This window comes from Rhinopithecus bieti, unplaced genomic scaffold (assembly GCF_001698545.2).
Source record: "Rhinopithecus bieti isolate Rb0 unplaced genomic scaffold, ASM169854v2 scaffold_38008, whole genome shotgun sequence".
In the NCBI taxonomy this organism is placed as follows: Eukaryota; Metazoa; Chordata; class Mammalia; order Primates; family Cercopithecidae; genus Rhinopithecus; species Rhinopithecus bieti.
The window spans coordinates 151718-170405 of record NW_016815997.1 but is presented as its reverse complement, the minus strand read 5'-3'; the positions used below and the strand labels follow the sequence as shown (position 1 = coordinate 170405).

Here is an 18688-nt window from a genome sequence, read left to right as displayed (position 1 = left end):
GGTTAGAGTTAGGGTCATATGAGTATGTTACTTAGCTTCATTGTTAATATGTTAATTAGCTTGACTGTTAATATGTTAGCTTGATTGTTAATATGGTAACTAGCTTGTTTTAATCACAATGTATACTTGGATTAAAACATCACGTTGTACCTCGTATATATGTACACAATTATTTTTTGTTAATGAAAAAATAAATTTTCTATTAAAATGACTCGCATTTCCAGGCAGAAAGCAACACAAGTCCCAGTTTCGAGGACAGCTGTGACATATTTCATGGTGTCTCCTCTTAATTCAACACAGTTGATATGACCATGACCCAAGGGGCTCCAAGTTTCCAAGGAAAGGATTCCAGTTATGTGCCCAAGGTGTATCCACACTGGGCCGGGCACGGTGGCTCACGCCTGTCATCCTAGCACTTTGGGAGGCTGACGCGGGTGGATCACCTGAGGTCGAGTTCGAGACCAATGAGGCCAATATGCTGAAACCCTGTCTCTAGTAAAAATACAAAAACTAGACGGGTGTGGTGGCGGGCGCCTGTAATCCCAGCTACTCAAGAGGCTGAGACAGGAGAATGGCTTAAACCCAGGAGGCGGATCCAGTTTTGGAAGCGATTTAAATTCTAGAAATTCTGCAGTAACTGGCTATTTGATACATTCTCAGAGTGCCTGCCTTTCCAGTTAAACACAAATAAAGTAGGAGTCCAGTGACCTCAAACACATTAGGGTAAGAACATATAAGATTGAAGCCAGTTGGAGCCTGAGTGTGAAAAAGGCAATCACTCCTTCTGCATCAAAACATCTGCACCCACGGGTCCACCTGTCAGCCAAAAGCCACCTCAGCAATGCTACCAAAACAGGGGAAAAACGGTTACCCTCTGTCTTTAATGCAAACCTTCTAAGATAACGCACAACCTATGAGCTCACAAAAATTAGGGCACAAAGAACCCAGCTGAAATCCTGGCAGAGCAAGCACAACTTCTGCTTAATCGTGAATTTATTTATTTAGAGACAGGGTCTCACTGTGTTGCCCAGGCTGAACTACAGTGGTGCAATCTCAGCTCACTGCAGCCTTGACTTTCTGGGCTCCAGCAATCCTCCCAACTCAGCCTCCCAAGTAGCTGTGACCACACATGTGTTCCACCATGTTTGGCTAATTATTATTATTATTATTATTATTATTTTAGAGACAGCATCTGTTGCTTTGTTGCCCAGGCTGGAGTGCAGTGGTACGCTCACAGCTCACTGCAGCCCCCAACTCCCAGGCTCAAGGGATCCTCCTAGCTTTGCCTCCTGACCAGCTGGGACTACAGACACGCGCCTCCATGCCTGGCTAATTTTTTGTGTTTTTAGTAGAGATGGGGTTTGGCCATGTTGCCCAGGCTGGTCTCAAACTCCTGGGCTCAAGCGATCCGCCTGCCTTGGCCTCCCAAAATGTTGGGATCACAGGCATGAGAGCCACCACACCTGGCCGTGCAGCTGTTTTAATAAGCAATTCTGAGAAAACACAAATGCCCCCCTGGCTCTTTTGTGATAATATTAACGGGATGACTGAATTACAGTGACAAAAACCTCACACGTGTTACCTAAGGAAACACAGAGCCCACAGGTTCCATCTGAACTGTTTCTCAAACCAGGACGAATAAGTGGATTCCAATTAGTGCCTAGAGAAAAAAGGAAAAAAGTGGCAAAAAAAAAAAAAAGAGCAGTTTCAACAAACTCCAGCCCTTATTTTAGAAGGTCCACTGCCAAGAACAGTGTTTACGTTCATAAATTGTTTTCTGAATTTCTTAATGGTTGGGGAAAAAAGAAGTCAACAGAGCAGTAATATTTCTTGACACAACGTTTATATAAAATTTAGCGCCCATGAAGTGGGACTGGAATACACAGAGTCTCGCTTTTGCCGCCCAGGCTGGAGTGCAGTGGCACGATCTCGGCTCACTACAACCTCCGCCTTCCAGGTTCAAGCAATTCTCCTGCCTCAGCCTCAGTACCTGGGATTACAGGTGCCCACCACCACGCCCAGCTAATGTTTGTATTTTTAGTAGAGAGGAGGTTTCACCATGTTGGCCAGGCTGGTCTTGAACTCCTGACCTCAGGTGATCCACCTGCCTCGGCCTCCCAAAGTGCTGGGATTAGAGATGTGACCCACCGCACCCAGCAATGGATGCTTTTAGACACAACGGAAGAACTAAGTTGTTGAGAGACAGAGAATGTATGGTCCACAGAGTCAAAAATATTTCCTCTCTAACCCCTTAAAGTTGACACCATCAGGGTATGGATGCTAAGGACCTCCTGCCTCTGACTGCAACACAAAATGACAGGCAGCCGCAGCTAGGACGGAGCCTGGCTGCAAAGCCCTGAAACTGAAAGCTTCCCAGAAGTTGCTCAGAAAGGAATCCATGCAGTTTGAGAAAACGTGGAAGAAATGAGCCAAACTCTGTTGTTTTCATCGTCTGAAGACATGAGCAACACACTGCTGTTTTGCTGCGGACGGTCCTGTGAGGGTTCGCATTCTCTGTTCACCAGGCAGGGGCATGGCGAGTTCATTTTATAAAACTCTCGGGTGAGCCCCAGGATTTGACGGAGAGGACAGGGCGGCGTCCCTGAGATCACGGTGGGGCAAACAGTAGACCTGTGCCCAAGCACATTGGAGACAAGGCGCAGGAGGGATCCGCCGGCACAAAAGCAGGGGCTGACTGTGCCAGGAATCCGGGCTCCGGACCGCCTCTGCACTCATGAGCAAATCAAGGTCACCACCGAGATTTCGGCGCCCCCAAAACAGCCCAGCCCGCTCCTACCCACCGGCTGCCCCTTTACTAAAATATCCCAAACCTTTTCCTCACTTTCCCCAAGCTGTTTTCCTCACCCTTCAGACGCCTGCTAGGAAAACAGTGCGAAGCAGGCAATTCTGCAAAGGGGGGGAAACCCAGCAGCTCAGAGTGAGGCCTGTACAAGCGTGAAAACCAACCCAAACCAAACCATCCCGCCACCGTGAGGAAGGAGCGTCACACAGGCCCGGAGGGCAACTATGCCGGGGTGAAGGAAATGTGTCTACAAGAACTCAAGGACTAGAATTACTTCTCATGGGAAAAACGTGTAAACATGTCCCACTGAAATGAACATCATGATGCAAATGCTTAGTTACAGGACTGAAAATGAGCCCCTTTCAACCCAAAACGTGCAAGAAAAAGAAATTCGACATTTTACTGATGCCTAAGGGCAGCCAGTCAACCAATAGCGCACAGAAAGGCAAGTCTGGGCAGAGGGGCACATTCCGGGCAGAGGGGCACATCCTGGCCTTCCTGTGTTTCTCGGGGGCCACTGTTTTCTTAGGAGGGAAGAAAAGAGGGAGGGAGGAAGGAAAGCAGAAAGGGAAGGAAGAAAAAAGGGATGGAAGGAAAAGGAAAGAGGAAGGGAGGGAGGGAGGGAGAAAAGGGAGGGAGGGACAGAAGGAGGGAAGGAAGGAAGAAGAGAGGGAGAAGAAGAGGGACAGAGGGAAGGAAGGAACGAGGTAGGGAGGGATGGAGGGAAGGAAGGGAGAGAAGGAAGGGAGGGAGGGAGAGAAAGGAGGAAGGAAGGAAAGGGAGGGAGAGAAGGGAGGGAGGGAGAGAAGGGAGGGAGGAAGGAAGGAAAGGAAGGGAGGGAGAGAAGGGAAGGGAAGGGGAGGGAAGGGAAGGGAGACAAGAAGGGAGAGAAGGGAGGAAGGAAGGAAGAGAAGGAAGGGAAGAGAAGGAAGGGAAGAGAAGGAAGGGAAGAGAAGGGAGGGAAGGAAGGGAGAGAAGGAGGGAAGGAAGGAAGGGAGAGAAGGAGGAAGGGAGGGAGGGAGGGAGGAAGGAAGGAAGGAAGGAAGGAAGGATAGGAAGGAAGGATTGGTTGACTGAAGAAAAAGGAGGGCTGGAGGGAAGGAGGAGGGAAGGAAGAGAGGATGTGACAGGAGATGATGAAGACAGGCAAGAGGGGAGAGAAGGAGGCTGGGGGGAGAGGGAAGGCGCTGATGCCATCCGGATCCATCCAGGCTGCCTCGTCCATCGGACCTCCTTTTATACAACTATCCACTAAGCGAAGGAACCGGCAAAAATCTCTGCTCCCAGGAAACGCTTTCACCAGCTGCCGACTTGATTCACTCAGGTATTTTGATGCCAAAACACCCGAAAGTCCATCATAACTCGGGGATTTACAGATGAGAAAGAGGAGCAGAGAACTGACTGTGGGTGCCCTGGAAAAAGTTGCTTTAAACAAGGACCACAACAAAATAAAATAAAATAATAACAACAAAACCCCTCCCTCCACTCCCAGGATCAAGGGGTTCAGACAAGCTGCAGTCCAGACGGACACGCGGCAAAGGAATGAGGAGCTAATGTCGTTCTCTGGTTTATTGAACAACAGTCCAACTTGAAAGCATTAAATAAGAGGCAACCATTTAGGAGGGGAACAATGGCTTAAAAATAAAAATGAAGACAGAGCCGGAGCAGGTCACATTTTTCACACGAGTGACGAAAAGCAAATGATTGAGACTTGTAAAGGGAACGCTGGCAATGCTACAGAATAGAGCCCCTGGAGGCACAGGCTGCCCTGCGTCCCCAGCCTCGGGGCGGAACAGAGAGCAACCCCAAAGCCTGCCCCACTGTGTCCCTTCCAGCTGCCCTTCTGCTCAGAACACCCGGAGCTGAGGGTTCCAAGTTCACGGCAGAACCACTTCCCTTAAAAAGCCAGCAAAGGTTACGTGGATTTCTCCCCCGCTTCCTTTTCTACAGACTTACACCGGCTCGGGATGTAAGGATAAAATTCTGTGCTGCTTGTAGCCCTGAGAAGTCAGCAGCTGTGAAATGCAGGTAGTTCCCGCTTCACCCTCTGACACCCAGAGTTCTTCGGGTCTCGGCAGAACATTGCCTGGAGCTGAGTGGGGTCATCCCTCCTAGACACTGTCCTCCCCAGCCCACCTTGTCTTCACGGAGGCAGAGAACCTGCTGCACGTAGAATCCAAGCAATACGCTAAGCTTCATTAAGTATTTTTCCTCCAGTTAAAAAGCAGTCCTACATGTTGGAAAACGTCTTTGTTTCCCTGAATGACTGAAAGCAACTCGCAAGAATCCAGCCACGGAAAACCCCTCCGGTGGCAATATTTTAAAAGTAATTTCCCCTGTGCTATGGAGTCTAAAAGAGAAGCAGCAAGAGTCCTTTCCGGTAATCAAATCAAACACACCCTGTGTGGAAAAGCTGGCGGCACGGGGGAACCGGACTTTTAGGGCTGAGACACACGAGACATAACCTCCAGACCCGTGAGCCGCCCACTTTTGTTTCGTTTTGTTTTGAGACAAGAGTCTCACTCTGTCATCCAGACTGGAGTGCAGTGGCGCAGTCTTGGCTCACTGCAACCGCTGACTCCTGGGCTCAAGCGATTCTCCCACCTCAGCCTCCCAAGTAGCTGGGATTACAGGTACATGCCACCACACACCTGGCTAATTTTTTTGTATTTTTAGTAGAGACGAGGCTTCACCATGTTGGTTGGCCAGGCTGGTCTCGAACTCCTGACCGCAGCATGACCCACCACCCAGTTTTCAAGGACCAACTCCACAAAGTGAATTTTGACAGGGAGCAAGAAGCAGGCTGACAGCAACCTGTCGAAAACGCAACACATTCCACACCTGTTTTCTTAAGTGCCTGCATTTTTTACTCATCTGTCACATTTTAACCAAACATTTTTTTAAAAGTCTCTCTTTTGAAGAAGGGCATTTTGGCTAAAAGGTCTCTCCCCGTTTCCCAGAAGCAAGAGGTCCCTGCTTGCAGGAGAATGTAAACATGAATTCAGTGATCTGGACCTCGCAGAAGTCACACATGATCAGGAAAGGCTCCTTCGACGCCACTCAGAATGTTCCTGTGTCTCGTACACCCTCCCAGGGAGAACTTGCATCAGATATGGTATGGTGTGGGTCTTATCTGTGAAGGAACAGCCCCTCTAGGCTCTGCTGCACGCGGGGAGTTGAGCGTTGCAATTCCCAAGCAGAAGCCATCAGGGCCCCGGGAATAGGGGAGGAAAGGAAACCCACTCAAAGCCGCCTCTCTTGTGTCTTTTTTTTTCTTTTTCAGAGAGTCTCGCTCTTGTCACCCAGGCTGGAGTGCAGTGGAGCAATCTCAGCTCACTGCAACCTCCACCTGCCAGGTTCAAGTGATTCTCTGGCCTCAGCCTCCAGAGTAGCTGGGATTACAGGCACGTACCATCATGCGTAGCTAATTTTTGTATTTTTAGTAGAGACAGGTTCGCCATGTTGGCCAGTCTGGTCTCCATCTTCTGACCTCAGTTAATCTGCCCACCTCGGCCTCCCAAAGTGCTGGGATTACAGACGAGAGCCACCACGCCTAGCCCTCTCTCGCTTCTCGAATCTCTTTCCTTTTTCCACCTTCTAGGCGTCAAAGACAGTGGATGGTCTCTGAGGTTCAAAACCAAGCTGACCGGGTGAGTATGTACAGCAAAGCATCCAGTGGGCTGCTGCGGGGACGACTTGTAAGACAAGTCGCTTCCTCGCTACAGGAAGCCGCTGTCCCTGATGCCAAAGAAGCCGCCGCTGACGCCGTCCCCCAAGGAGAACACCTGCTCCTGGTCCAGGCCCCACTCCCCCTCGTCCTGGTCCTCGGGTTCCGCCTCTGCCCCACTCCGGGCGTTCTCATACAGAAACACCTGCTCGTCCACGTGCGCGGGGGCCAGCCGGTTCCTCTTGGCACTGACCACGTTGGTGGCGGAACCGAAGAGACGCTCGGGCGCCACGCGCGTGGCTGTCACGCACCAGTACTTCTGAAGCACCTTGGGCAGCAGGGGGAAGAGGGCCAGGCGGTCCGACCACCACTTGAGGGGGTCTTCGTTGAGGCCGAGCACCTTCTGGGATTTGAAGTTGCTCAGCTCCTCCACCACCTGGGCGTGCCATTCCTCCTGGTCCTCCATGCCACCCGTCTGGCAGAAGATCTCGGCCAGCATGTTGTTGATGACGCTGCTGGGCGGAGGCGTGGACGTCCGCATGAGCTTCTTCACGGGAGGCTCCTCGGGCACCGGGAAGACCTTGTCCTCGGCCGGCCGGTAGCCACCGTCTTTGACCTTGTCCAGCAGGCCCTTGGCCTCTTCCACGACGCGGTTCTCCACCTGCTGCCGCTCGAAGGCAGAGAGGAAGGGCAGCCTCTTGTAGCGGGGGTCCAGGAAGGTGGCGACGTTGAGAAACATGTCAATCTCAGGCGTCTCCTGGTAGGTCTTGGAGAGCTCCTTGGCGATGACCTCCTTGGCCATGCTGAGCTCCTTGGAGTCCGTCTCCTTGATGTTGAGCGTGGTGTTGAGCAGCATGTGCAGCAGCGGCTTCACCATGCTGATGGTGGGGTACCTGGAGGCCGACAGCATCTCGGCCACCTGCTTGAACGGCTGCAGGAGCTCGACCAGCCCCTCGATGGTGGCCCACTCGCTGGCCTCCAGCATCAGGTGGTGGTTGTTGCTGTCCTCCACGAGGACCCCGGCGATGACGAACTGCTGCTCCTTGAGGCGCTGCAGCATGGCCAGCGTGCTCCCCCACCAGGAGACGCGGTTGCTCACCAGCATGCAGTGGGCCACGTTCTGCTGCTTCTGCTTCTCATAGAGCATGTACATGGCCACGGCAGACTGCTGGAAGTACTCCACCAGTTTGCGGCAGCGCGACAGCAACGCCCCCAGCTTCGGGAGCTGGAAGGCCTGCTGGATGCCGGCGTTGAAGGTGTGGCCCAGGCAGGGCATGTGCACGGCGATGTCCAGCAGGGAGCACGCCTTCACGATGTCTTTGCTGTAGTTGGTGGTGGCCCCAAAGACCTTGGCGCTGATGCCCCACTCGATGAAGACCTCGTAGAGCACCCGCGTGATGGTCTCCGCCGTGTTCTCTTCGGGCACCTCGAAGGTCTTCAGGCAGCGGGAGCCCACGGACAGGCAGTTGGGGGCGCCCAGGCCCAGGAAGTGGGCGGCCAGCGTGACGTAGGCACGGTTCTGGTTCTCGCTCCTCCACATGTCAGTGGAGATGCCACACCAGGTGGCCTCAGCCAGCTCCTTCAGGATCACCTCCCGGACGGCCCCGTACTTCTCAGGGATGGCTTTGGTGGAGATGTACTTCCGGCTGGGCAGCTCGTACCGGGGGTCAGCCGTCTTCAACAGCACCTTGAAGGTGGGCTCGTCCACGATGGAGGCCGGGTACAGCCCCTCGCAGATGAGGCCCAGCACCGCGGCCGTCAGCTCTTGCTGCTTCTTGCTGTCGTAGCCGTGGCCTGCCTTGACAGCCAGCGCGTCCTGCCCGGGCTGCTGCGACGACTCGGGCTTCAGCTTGGAGAAGGCGGTGGCAAAGGCCTCGCGCATCTGCTCCGTGTTGCTCTTCACAAACTCGCAGAATTCCTCCGGGTGGTTCTTCTCCAGGTGGTAGGACAGGTTGGAGGTGTTTCCGGAGTAGGCGATCTGCGCCATGCAGATACGGCAGTAGATTTTCTTCCACTGCAGGATGCATCCCTCGGCATTGGTGTCAAAGCCGAAATACTTCCACACCTTGCTCTTGGCGCGGGGGTGGGCCACCAGCTTCAGGTCTGTCTGGGAGCTCTCCAGGCTTTTGTTCTCCATTGCTTCTCCACTGGAGCCTGCCTGCTTGGACGGCCGCTCATGCGTGGGGACCTGCTGAGAAGGGCCAAGACAAACACAGCATGAGAAGGGACCCAGGCAGCTGTGGGAGCCCTGCTGGGGAGACGGCCGGGGTGCCGGGGCAGCTCCGCTTTCAACCAAAGGGCACTGGGGCCGGACAGCCGGACCTTCCTTGCGGGTCACTTTTGCAAAGCGGAGGAGGGAAGCTAGCGCAGGAACACGCTCTTTCTTCTACGTTAATCCAACGCAGCGATGCCGCACATGTCAACGTACAGGTTTGCGAGTGAGCACGGCATTTTTGCAGGGCTGTACCTGACAAGTGCCTTTTTTTTTTTTTTTTTTTTTTGAGACAGAGTCTCGCTCTGTCACCCGGGCTGCAGTGCAGTGGCGTGATCCTAGCTCACTGCAACCTCCGCCTCCCGGGTTCAAGCGATTTTCCTGCCTCAGCCTCCTGAGTAGCTGGGATTACAGGCGCCGCCACCATGCCCAGCTAATTTTGTAGTTTTAGTAGAGACACTATGTTGGTCAGGCTGGTCTCGAACTCCTGACTTCAGGTGATCCACCCGCCTCGGCCTCCCAAAGTGCTGGGATGACAGACGTGAGCCACCGCGCCCGGCCTGACAGTGCCCTTCTCATCACAGGGGCTTGTTGTTCCTGTTCTAAGAGCTTTGCCAAGCACCTGCCACGTGGGAAAGCTGCGTAGATCTTTTCTGGGGACGTCGCCTACACAGAAGAGTCCACAAGCGGCCAGACAGACCCCCCTGCCGGCAACCATCACAGCAAGAATCGCTGTCGAATGCCACCCGAGTTTCATTGACTGCATTAAAGAAGCCAAACAGGACCTCCATCTGGCCACAGCCGGATTTCCTATGGCTAAGAGGCATTGCACACTCTTCTCCAAGTTTATGGTTTAAAATGAAGCCATGTGGAATGTCACAGGCTTTGTTTTTAGCACAGGTACATCCGTGATCTGTAAGCACGTCTGAAGAAGCATGGATTTCTCAATCCCTGGAACTTCTCAAAACGCCCATTGTGTCCAGTCACACCTGTGGGCAGAAAGGCCCAACTGGGCAAATATCACACACCTGTGCAAACATCATGGGGCACTTGGTATGGAGGCTTAGATGACCCCGAAGCCAGTCCCTAGGGTTCCTGTTGAGGTTGAAGACTCACTCACACATACAGGCCCTTCCAGGTGCCACTCAGGAGGCCACCTCTGTGACTGGGTTGCCCAAAATGACAGCTGGGCTTTGTTAAAAGGTGTAATTGTATCTGCCAGTGTCCAGCACAGCACTCAGGAGGGTAAACAACGAAATGCACCACCCAGGCACGTTCAGAGTGTCGGGACAGTCAGTGCAAGGAGGCATATTTCAATGATCACTATAGTGGGTTGAAAAGCATCCTCCCCTGGCAAAGAAAATCTGTATCCACCTGGTACTGGTGACCTTGTTTGGAAAAAGGGTCTCTGCAGATGTATTAATAATGAAGGCAAAGATCTTAAGATCAGATTATTCTCAGTCGGGGTGGTCCTAAAGGCAGTGACCAGTGTCCTTAATAGAAGACAGAAGAGGAGACACAGACACAGAGGAGAAGGCCACATGGAGACAGAGGCAGAGACTGGAGTGATGCGGCCACAAGCCCAGAATGCCTGGAGCCCCCAGGAGCTGGGAGAGGCAGGAAGGATCCTCCCCTGGAGCCTCCAGAAGGAACTGCTAAAATCATGGTGGATTGAACAGTGGCCCACAGAAAGATCTCCACATCCTAAAGCCCAGGACGTGGAATGAGATCTTACTTGGTTATAAGAAATTTTGTAGATCTAATGAGTTACGGATGTGGAGATGAGGTCATCCAGGATTCAGGTAAGCCCTAAATGTGGTGACAGATGTCTTTATAAAAGACAGAAGAGGAGACACAGACACAGAGAAGGCCACATGGAGAGAGAGACAGAGGCTAGAGTGATGATGTGGCTGGCCTGAAGCCCAGGGACGCTGGGAGCCCCCAGGAGCTGGGAGAGGCAGGAAGCATCCTCCGCCTAAGCCTCCGGAGAGAGCGCAGCCCTGAGACACTTTGATTTCAGACTTCTGGCCTCCAGAACTGGGAGAGAATAAGCTATGGTTTTAAGCCCTCCGGTTTCTGGTACTTTATTACAGCAAGGTATTCTGAAGGTTAATTTTGCCCCCAGTAATGGATAGAGGTCTTAGAAAGGCCCCCCGTCTTCACGGGCAGTTGCGGCCTACGTTGCTGGCTTTCCATCAACGGTGCCTGTCCAGCGCTTTTTAGGGAGCCGCCACCATGTGCCAGGTGAACTGGGCATTACCATAGCCCAGGAGCGCTGCTTCCCAAAAGCAGGGTGCAAGGATGGGGGTCCTCTGACCAACGCCAGCATCCTGGTTTGTTCTAAGGTAGCAAGCCAAGAGAATGAATAATGCAACCGGGACTTCCAGAAAACGGAACACTCAACCTGCATGTTCTGCAGCCCAGTTAGGGTGGGGCCCCTGGATTACACAGTCAGCGGAGGCAGAAAATCATCTCAAGAGGCCTCGGTCTAGCTCTGAAGTGCTCGCTTTTAAGTCTGACCTGAGTGAGAGGTCACAGCTGTTATCAGATCCTCCATCTCCATCATCATCATCATCATCATCATCATCATCATCATATTATTTGGCTGAAACAGGCTTTGGTACTTGGGGGAAAAGGTTTACATTCCATTATTATCATCTGTGCTATTAGGCTGAAAGAGGTCCCAGTCCTCAAACAAAGTTTACGTTTTATTATTATTATTATTATTATGAGGCTGAAAGCAGTTCTGGAACCTGAAGGAAAGGTTTCTATTCCATTATTTATTACTACTTTTATTATTATGATGATTAGGCTGGAAGAGGTCCCAGTGCCAGTAACAAAGGTTGATATTCTAATTATTATCGTTATGGTTGTTATCATTATGAGGCTGAAAAAGGCCCCAGTACCTGTAGCAAAGAGTTTTATATTGGCACCAGGTGCAGTGGCTCATGCCTGTACTCTCAGCACTTTGGGAGGCCAAGGCGGATGCATCACCTGAGGTCAGGAGTTTGAGATCACCCTGGAAAACATGGTGAAACCCCTCCTCCACTAAAAATACAAAATTAGCCGGGCATGGTGGTGGCACATGCCTGTAGTCCCAGCTACTCGGGAGGCTGAGGCAGGAGAATCGCTTGAACCCGCGAAGCAGAGGTTGCAGTGAGCCGAGATCGCGCCATTGCACTCTAGCCTGGGCAATAAGAGCGAAACTCCGTCTCAAAAAAAGAAGAAAACAAACAAAAAAAAGATTTATATGCTATTATTACTATTATTTTTAGGCTGGAAGAGGTCCCGATACCTGGAAGAAAAGTTTATACTTGGTTATTATTATCTGTCTGAAGGAGGTCCTGAAAGCTGGAGCAAACATCCAAATTCTATTATTATTATTATTATTATTGTGATTATTTGACTGAAAGAAGTCCCAGTGCCTGGGGCAAAGGTTTCTATTCTATTATTATCATTGTTGTTATGATGTGGCTGAAACAGGTTCTGATACCTGTAGCAAAGGTTTATATTATTATTATTATTAATAGGCTGGAAGAGGTCCCGAACACCTGGAACAAAAATTTTCATTCCATCATTATTATTATTATTATTATTATTAGGCTGAAGGAGGTTCTGGAACCTGGAGCAAAGGTTTTTATTCTATTGTTATTACTTTTGTTATTAGGCTGAAAGAGGTCCCGGTAACAGAACAAAAGTTTATATTCTATTATTATTATTATTTGGCTGAAAAAGGTGCCAGGGCCTGTAGTCAAGGTTTATACTCTATGATTATTATTAGGCTGAAAGAAGTCTGGGTACCTGGAACAAAAGTTTATATTTTATTATTATTATGTGGCTGAAAAAGGTTGTGGTAGTTCAGTCAAAGGTTTATGTTGTATTATTATCGTTGTTATTATTATTATTTGGCTCACAGGTGTCCCAGTACCTGGATCAAAGGTCTATATTCTATTAATACTATTCTTATTATTACTATTTGGCTGAAAAGAGGTTCTGGTACCTAGAGCCAAGTTTTATATTCCACTATTATTGTTATTTGGCTGAAAGAGGTCCTAGTACCTAGAAAAAAGTTTATATTCTATTATAATTATTATTACTATCATTATTATTGGTCTGAAAGAGGTCCTAGTACTGTGAATGAAGGTTTCTATTCTATTGCTCTTCTTATTTGGCTGAAGGAGCTCCCAGGACCTGGAGCAAAGTTTTGTATTCTATCATTATTGTCATTATTACTATTGCTATTGTTAATATTGGGCTGAAAGAGGTCGCAGTACCCCGAGCAAAGGTTTCTATTCTATTATCATTAATATTATTATTGTTACTTGGCTGAGAGACATTCCAGGAGATGAAGGAAAGGTTTGTATTCTATCATTATTATCATTATTACTATTGCTATTGTTAATATTGGGCTGAAAGAGGTCGCAGTACCCTGAGCAAAGGTTTCTATTCTATTATCATTAACATTATTGTTATTATTTGGCTGAAAGACATTCCAGGAGATGAAGCAAAGGTTATATTCTATCATTATTATTACTATTGGTATGATTATTACTGGGTTGAAAGAGATCGCAGTACCCTGAACAAAGGTTTATACTCTCATTAATATTATTATTATTTGGCTGAAAGACGTCCCAGGAACGTGAAGCAAAGGTTTATATTTTATCATTATTATAATTATTCCTAGTTATTATTATTATTGGACTGAAAGACGGCCCAGTACCATGAACAAACATTTATATTCTATTATTATTAATATTATTATTACTTAGGTGAACAAAGGATTATATTCTATTATGATGATCATTATTATTATTTGGCTGAAACAGGTCTAGTACCTGGAGCGAAGTTTTGTACCGACAGCAGAAATTCCCAAACCCCTAACCAAGTGACTCCTGGATGGAGGCACAAGAAGCTCCCTCCTACATGTCGCCTGCTGTCAGAATCCCATGGGACTCCCAGGTAAAGAACCGTCCACACAGCAGGTGGGTTCCACCTGAACCCACGTAACAGCCACAGCGGAGCTGGCCTTCTGCAGTGAGTACCCTCCCTCCTCCTTCCTCCTCCCTTGCAGTGCTTCCGTGCACACAAGGCCACGAATAAAGGTTGCTGCAAACCAGCCTCTCACTGCCTCATTCTTCAAGGCTGGTGCAGCATCCCCGGTGGGGGGATTGCGGGGGATACTCCCCAGAACGCTCTCAGGGGGCCGGCGATTTCACGTTTCCAACTGCACATCCGTGAGAGGCCAGTAGACGTGGCTCACATGACTCTTACCAGAACGACACGTCACAAGACACCAGTGTGAAGAAGCAGAGGAAGGAGCCAGCCACCGTCTATCCCTTTGTGGATGAGGCTGACAAAACCCTAAAACTCAGCCATTCTTCTCCCTAAGTTATTATTCTGGAAATGGCCATCATTTTTATTTTAAAAAACATACAACACATGGCCAAAGGGCAGCAAGTTTCTGTTCGACGGGTGAAATAAGTTTCAGTGACCTACTGCACAGCGTGGTGGCTATAGTTAATAGTGTATTACGTATTTCAAAATAGCTAAAAGAGGTTTTTATTTTTATTTGTTTATTTTATTTTTTATTTTTTGAGACGGAGTCTCGCTCTGTCGCCCAGGCTGGAGTTCAGTGGCGCAATCTCAGCTCACTGCAACCTCCACCTCCCGGGTTCACACCATTCTCCTGCCTCAGCCTCCTGAGTAGCTGGGACTACAGGCACACACTGCCACACCCAGCTAAATTTTTGTATTTTAATAGAGACAGGGTTTCACTGTATTGCCCAGGCTGGTCTCAAACTCCTGAGCTCAGACAATCCACCCGCCTCAGCCTCCTAAAGTGCTGGGATTACAGGCGTGAGCCACTGTGCCCAGCCCACTAATAGATATTTTAAATGTCTTGTGTGCAGTGTATACTGCTCAGGTGATGGGTACACCGAAATCTCACAAATTACCACTAAAAAACTTACTCATGGAACCAAACACCACCTATTCCCCTATAATCTATGGAAATAAAAAACAGAAAAACAGCTAAAAGAGATTTTACATGTTCCCACCACAAAGGAAAAACAGCAGGTGATAGATGTTAGCAAGATTTAATTGTACACATTTACATATTTATATAAAACTATCAGTTGTTTTCATTTACATCTACATTATACACAACTTACTTGTATTTTATATTTATAGAAAAGTATATTCTAAAAATATATATATTTAATAAAAATAAAATAAACAATAAATATATGACATACATTCTTGGTAGTAACATGTAACTGGCCTGTTACCATTACTTTTAAATAAATTGTTAAATATGTTTTAAATTTCTGTTTCAATGTCTAACAGGATGACTTATTGGCTGTTATAGTCCCACAAAAACAAAAACTGTCCGGGGTCCTCGTTTTTTTGAAGGGGATTCTATGATCAAGAAGTTGGAGGCTGGGCACAGGGGCTCACTCTTGTAATCCCAGCAATCTGGGATGCCAAGATGGACGGCTCACCTGAGGTCGGGAGTTTGAGACCAGCCTGACCAACATGGAGAAACCCCGTCTCTACTAAAAATACAAAATTAGCCAGGCGTGGTGGCACATACATGCCTGTAATCCCAGCTACTCGGGAGACTGAGGCAGGAGAATCACTTGAATCCGGAAGGCAGAGGTTGTGGTGAGCCGAGATCACGCCATTGTACTCCAGCCTGGGCGACAAGAGCAAAACTTGGTCTCGAAAAAAAAAAAAAAAAGAAGTTGGAAAACTGCTGTTTTTACTCCTACCTGATCTCTAATAGCCACTGTTCACTACTTACAAAACCAACAAGAATTAACTTTCCCTTTGTAGGTTAAAAAAAAAAAGTTTGAAAAGTAGGACTTCTATAAATAGCTTTGTAAGTGGGCCAGTTGGCATATTTTTTGTAAATACTCACTCCTGTGGTACAGCATTTACGAGTCCATTTTGCATCCCAGAAAGTGAAGGAATATTCTGTGGCCTATTATTTACAACAGAACTTTTAAGAAAAGTTCTGTGCAGTCCTGGAACTGGACTTGACTATAGGTACCATCAAGTTTCTCTCCTTTTGCAAAACTCATTGATGCATCAGAGAAAATGTAATTTCTAAACACATCACCCTGTTATTAATACTGGTGGGTAGAGACTTTCTTCACTCAATACGATCAATTTCAACAGATTTCAGGCCACATCAATGTTCAAGTTTTGATGCCATATTAGGATATTAAATGCACTGATTAAATCACCTACTTTAAGATCCAACCAACAGATACACCTTACTGAATGGGCCGCATGGACAGTCTTAAGAACACAGAGACAGACCCTCTTATAGGAATTGTCAATTTGCTTCTAAACCCCCTCTGTAAAGGCATGACCAACATCTATGATTAATTTGTAATTATCTTGTTTTTCCATGATGAAGACACCATTTAGGAGTGGATTCCAGCCGCAGTTTCTTCCTTCTCATACTATGTAAGTCAACTCATGTGGAATGTGTAACCCCGGCATTTCCTTTGTAAGATACCTAAGAACAAGCTCCATTTGGAAATCCTAAGAAAAAACTGCCCTTGCTTCCAATCTGCAGTGGGGAAACTGGCCCTCGTGGTTATTCAAACCGCTTAGCTCAAATGCTCTGGACAAAGTTCAGCGTTTCCTCATCAACAGGGAAGGTCCACCAGAGAGAAGCAAATGCAAAGTGCCGTCTAGGAAGCTGGCCACCAGCAGACCCCGGAAAACGGCATTCCTCCACTGATAACGAAAATGACTTTTAATCCAAACACAGGAAGGGGCTCGATGAGGCCAAGCTACTGAAGTTAATCTTTAGAGAAGACCGTTCTGTTTCCATACACGCTGGGTACAGAGTCCTTTGGCAGACACGTGACTTCACCAGAAGCTTGTCCTCTTTAACAACCCTCTGTTGTTGTTATTTAATCAATACAGGGGGGAAAAAAAGTATCCAGCCCTCCTTTCTAATGCACAAAGAACAAGTTTTTCAAAGGCCAGAGTTTTGGTGAGCTGCTGCGGGAACCCCAGCCTCTTCTGCCAGGGTCCACACAGGCCCTTTGGAAGGTTTAAGGGGACCTTTCTGTAAGCAAAACTAAAACATCACCTTCTGCGAGACTCCACACAATTGTTCGGTGGCTGTAAACCGTTCACCTTGCAACTGATTACTCACTTCAAACAAACATGCTCTCCTGCCCTAGGAAGGCCTGACTGCAGTTCCTTTACTCTCCTTCTTCTATGCACTTGTAATTATGCTAAGCAGGTTTAAAAAACAAACACTGAAGCCAGCCTGGCAGAAAAAGAAAAGCTTAGCTCACAGAAAACTCAAAGCTTTTTCTGGCTAGAGGCGGGAGAGAGTGAGGCTCATTTTAAAACATCCACTCCAGGCACGCTTCTCAAAGTGTGGAGCTGGGACCCCTGGGGTTCCCCCAGTGGGTGCAGAGTGGAAGTCGAAAGTCATTTCACAATAAGGCACCCAAGCGCTTCGCCTGGCTGACTCCCAGTCTCCCAGAGGCGTGCGGTAGTGTCTTCCAGAGGCCTCCTGACATGCCATGAAACCGTCTACAGAGGCAGAAATAACAGCTCTCTTCTTAGGCCGGACATTTAAGACATATGGGGCAACGTACACCACCATCCCCACCACACTGACCCTCTGAACGCTCTGTTTTGGATAACTGTCATTTTTGAAACAAACTGTCATTTAACCTAACATGGAATTATCATTCCCTTTATACCAGTTCACAAATAACTGTTTACAAGTTTCTAGATTTAAATTGAGAATATGGGCTGGGTACAGTGGCGCTCTGTCTGTAATCCCAGCAGTTTGGGAGGCCCACATTGGAGGACTGCTGCAGGCCAGGGGGTTCAAGACCAGCCTGGGCCACATGGTGAGATGCCATCTCTACAAAAAATTTAAAACATTACCCAGGCGTGGTGGCTCACGCCTGTAAACCCAGCACTTTGGGAGACCCAGGTAGGAGCATTGCTTCCGCCCATGAGTTTCAGAGCGGCCTGGGCAACATAGGAAGACCCTATTGCTACAAAAAAAAAATTAAAACATTAGACAGGTTTGGTGGCTCACAGCTGTAATTTACCCCAGCAGTTTGGGAGGCAAAGGCAGGAAGATCGCTTGAGCCCAGGAGTTTGAGACCAGCCTGGGCAACACAGCAAGACCCCGTCCACAAAAAATTTAAAACATCAGTCGGATGCAGTGGCTGGTGCCTGTAATGCCAGCACTTTGGGAGGCTGAGGCAGGACTGCTTGAGCCCAGGAGTTCGAGAGTAGCCTGGGCAACATAGCAAGAGTTCATCTCTACTTCCTATTACAAAAAAATAAATTAATAAGTTCTGAACCTGCAAATCTATGAATATAAGTAATCTTCATACACAAAACACAGTGGCAGTCCTCACTGATGAGTTCAGACAGTAAACGAGTCCTGCAAAGTTGGAGCTCTGTGACTCAGAGATGTTTACAAAGGCCAAGGAAACAAAGTTGCCACTTAACGGGCCTGCCCTCCCCACCAGACCTCCGTGGCTCCCCAGTGCCCGAGCAGCCGCCCCTGGGTCCCCTCTGGAGACGTTCTCCGGAGAAGGGCCCGTCCTCACTTACCCTGGGGTGGGTGGGGGTCGAGGTCCCTGGGACGCCCCCTCCTCCCCTCCGGGGCCTGGCGGAGGCGCGCGGTCACTGGCCGACCGCAGGCGGCAGGCAGAGCTGCCTGCGGTCCGGGGCGCGGGGCGTGCGAGCCCCGGGTCCTCCGGCCATGGCCCGGAGGTGTCCGTGTGGGCCGGGGTGGGTGCCCGGGGGCGGCTCGGGTTGCAGCCCGACCCGGACAGCGGGGAGGAACACGCGCGGAGGGAAGGGCCGCCGGCAGGCGGCAGGGGCGCGGGGAAGAGCCGGCGGGGACGCGAAGCGCGGGGCGGGAGTTCCCAGCCCGCGCACGCCCCCCGCCACCCCGGCCCCACCGGCGCCCCGCCCAGTCCCACTTCCCAGGGAAGCTGCCACG

General features: G+C 49.3%; 1 protein-coding gene across 3 annotated transcripts; it reads right to left on the bottom strand.

Moving 5' to 3' along the window:
* Positions 1-4338: 4338 nt before the first annotated feature.
* Positions 4339-18583, bottom strand: ZBED1 (zinc finger BED-type containing 1). 3 transcript variants are annotated; one of them, XM_017854239.1, is made up of 2 exons: positions 18295-18518; positions 4339-8661 (listed from the first exon to the last, which is right to left on the bottom strand). In XM_017854239.1, exon 2 carries the CDS (start codon positions 8605-8607, stop codon positions 6523-6525), a length of 2085 nt encoding a protein of 694 aa, XP_017709728.1. In that variant the 5' UTR covers positions 8608-8661; positions 18295-18518; the 3' UTR covers positions 4339-6522. The 3 variants fall into 3 exon arrangements, with proteins under 3 accessions (XP_017709728.1, XP_017709729.1, XP_017709730.1); XM_017854240.1 differs by having other exon boundaries at positions 4347-8658; positions 18295-18583; XM_017854241.1 differs by lacking the exon at positions 18295-18518 and adding an exon at positions 15275-15291 and having other exon boundaries at positions 4347-8658.
* Between the last annotated feature and the right edge of the window lie 105 nt (positions 18584-18688).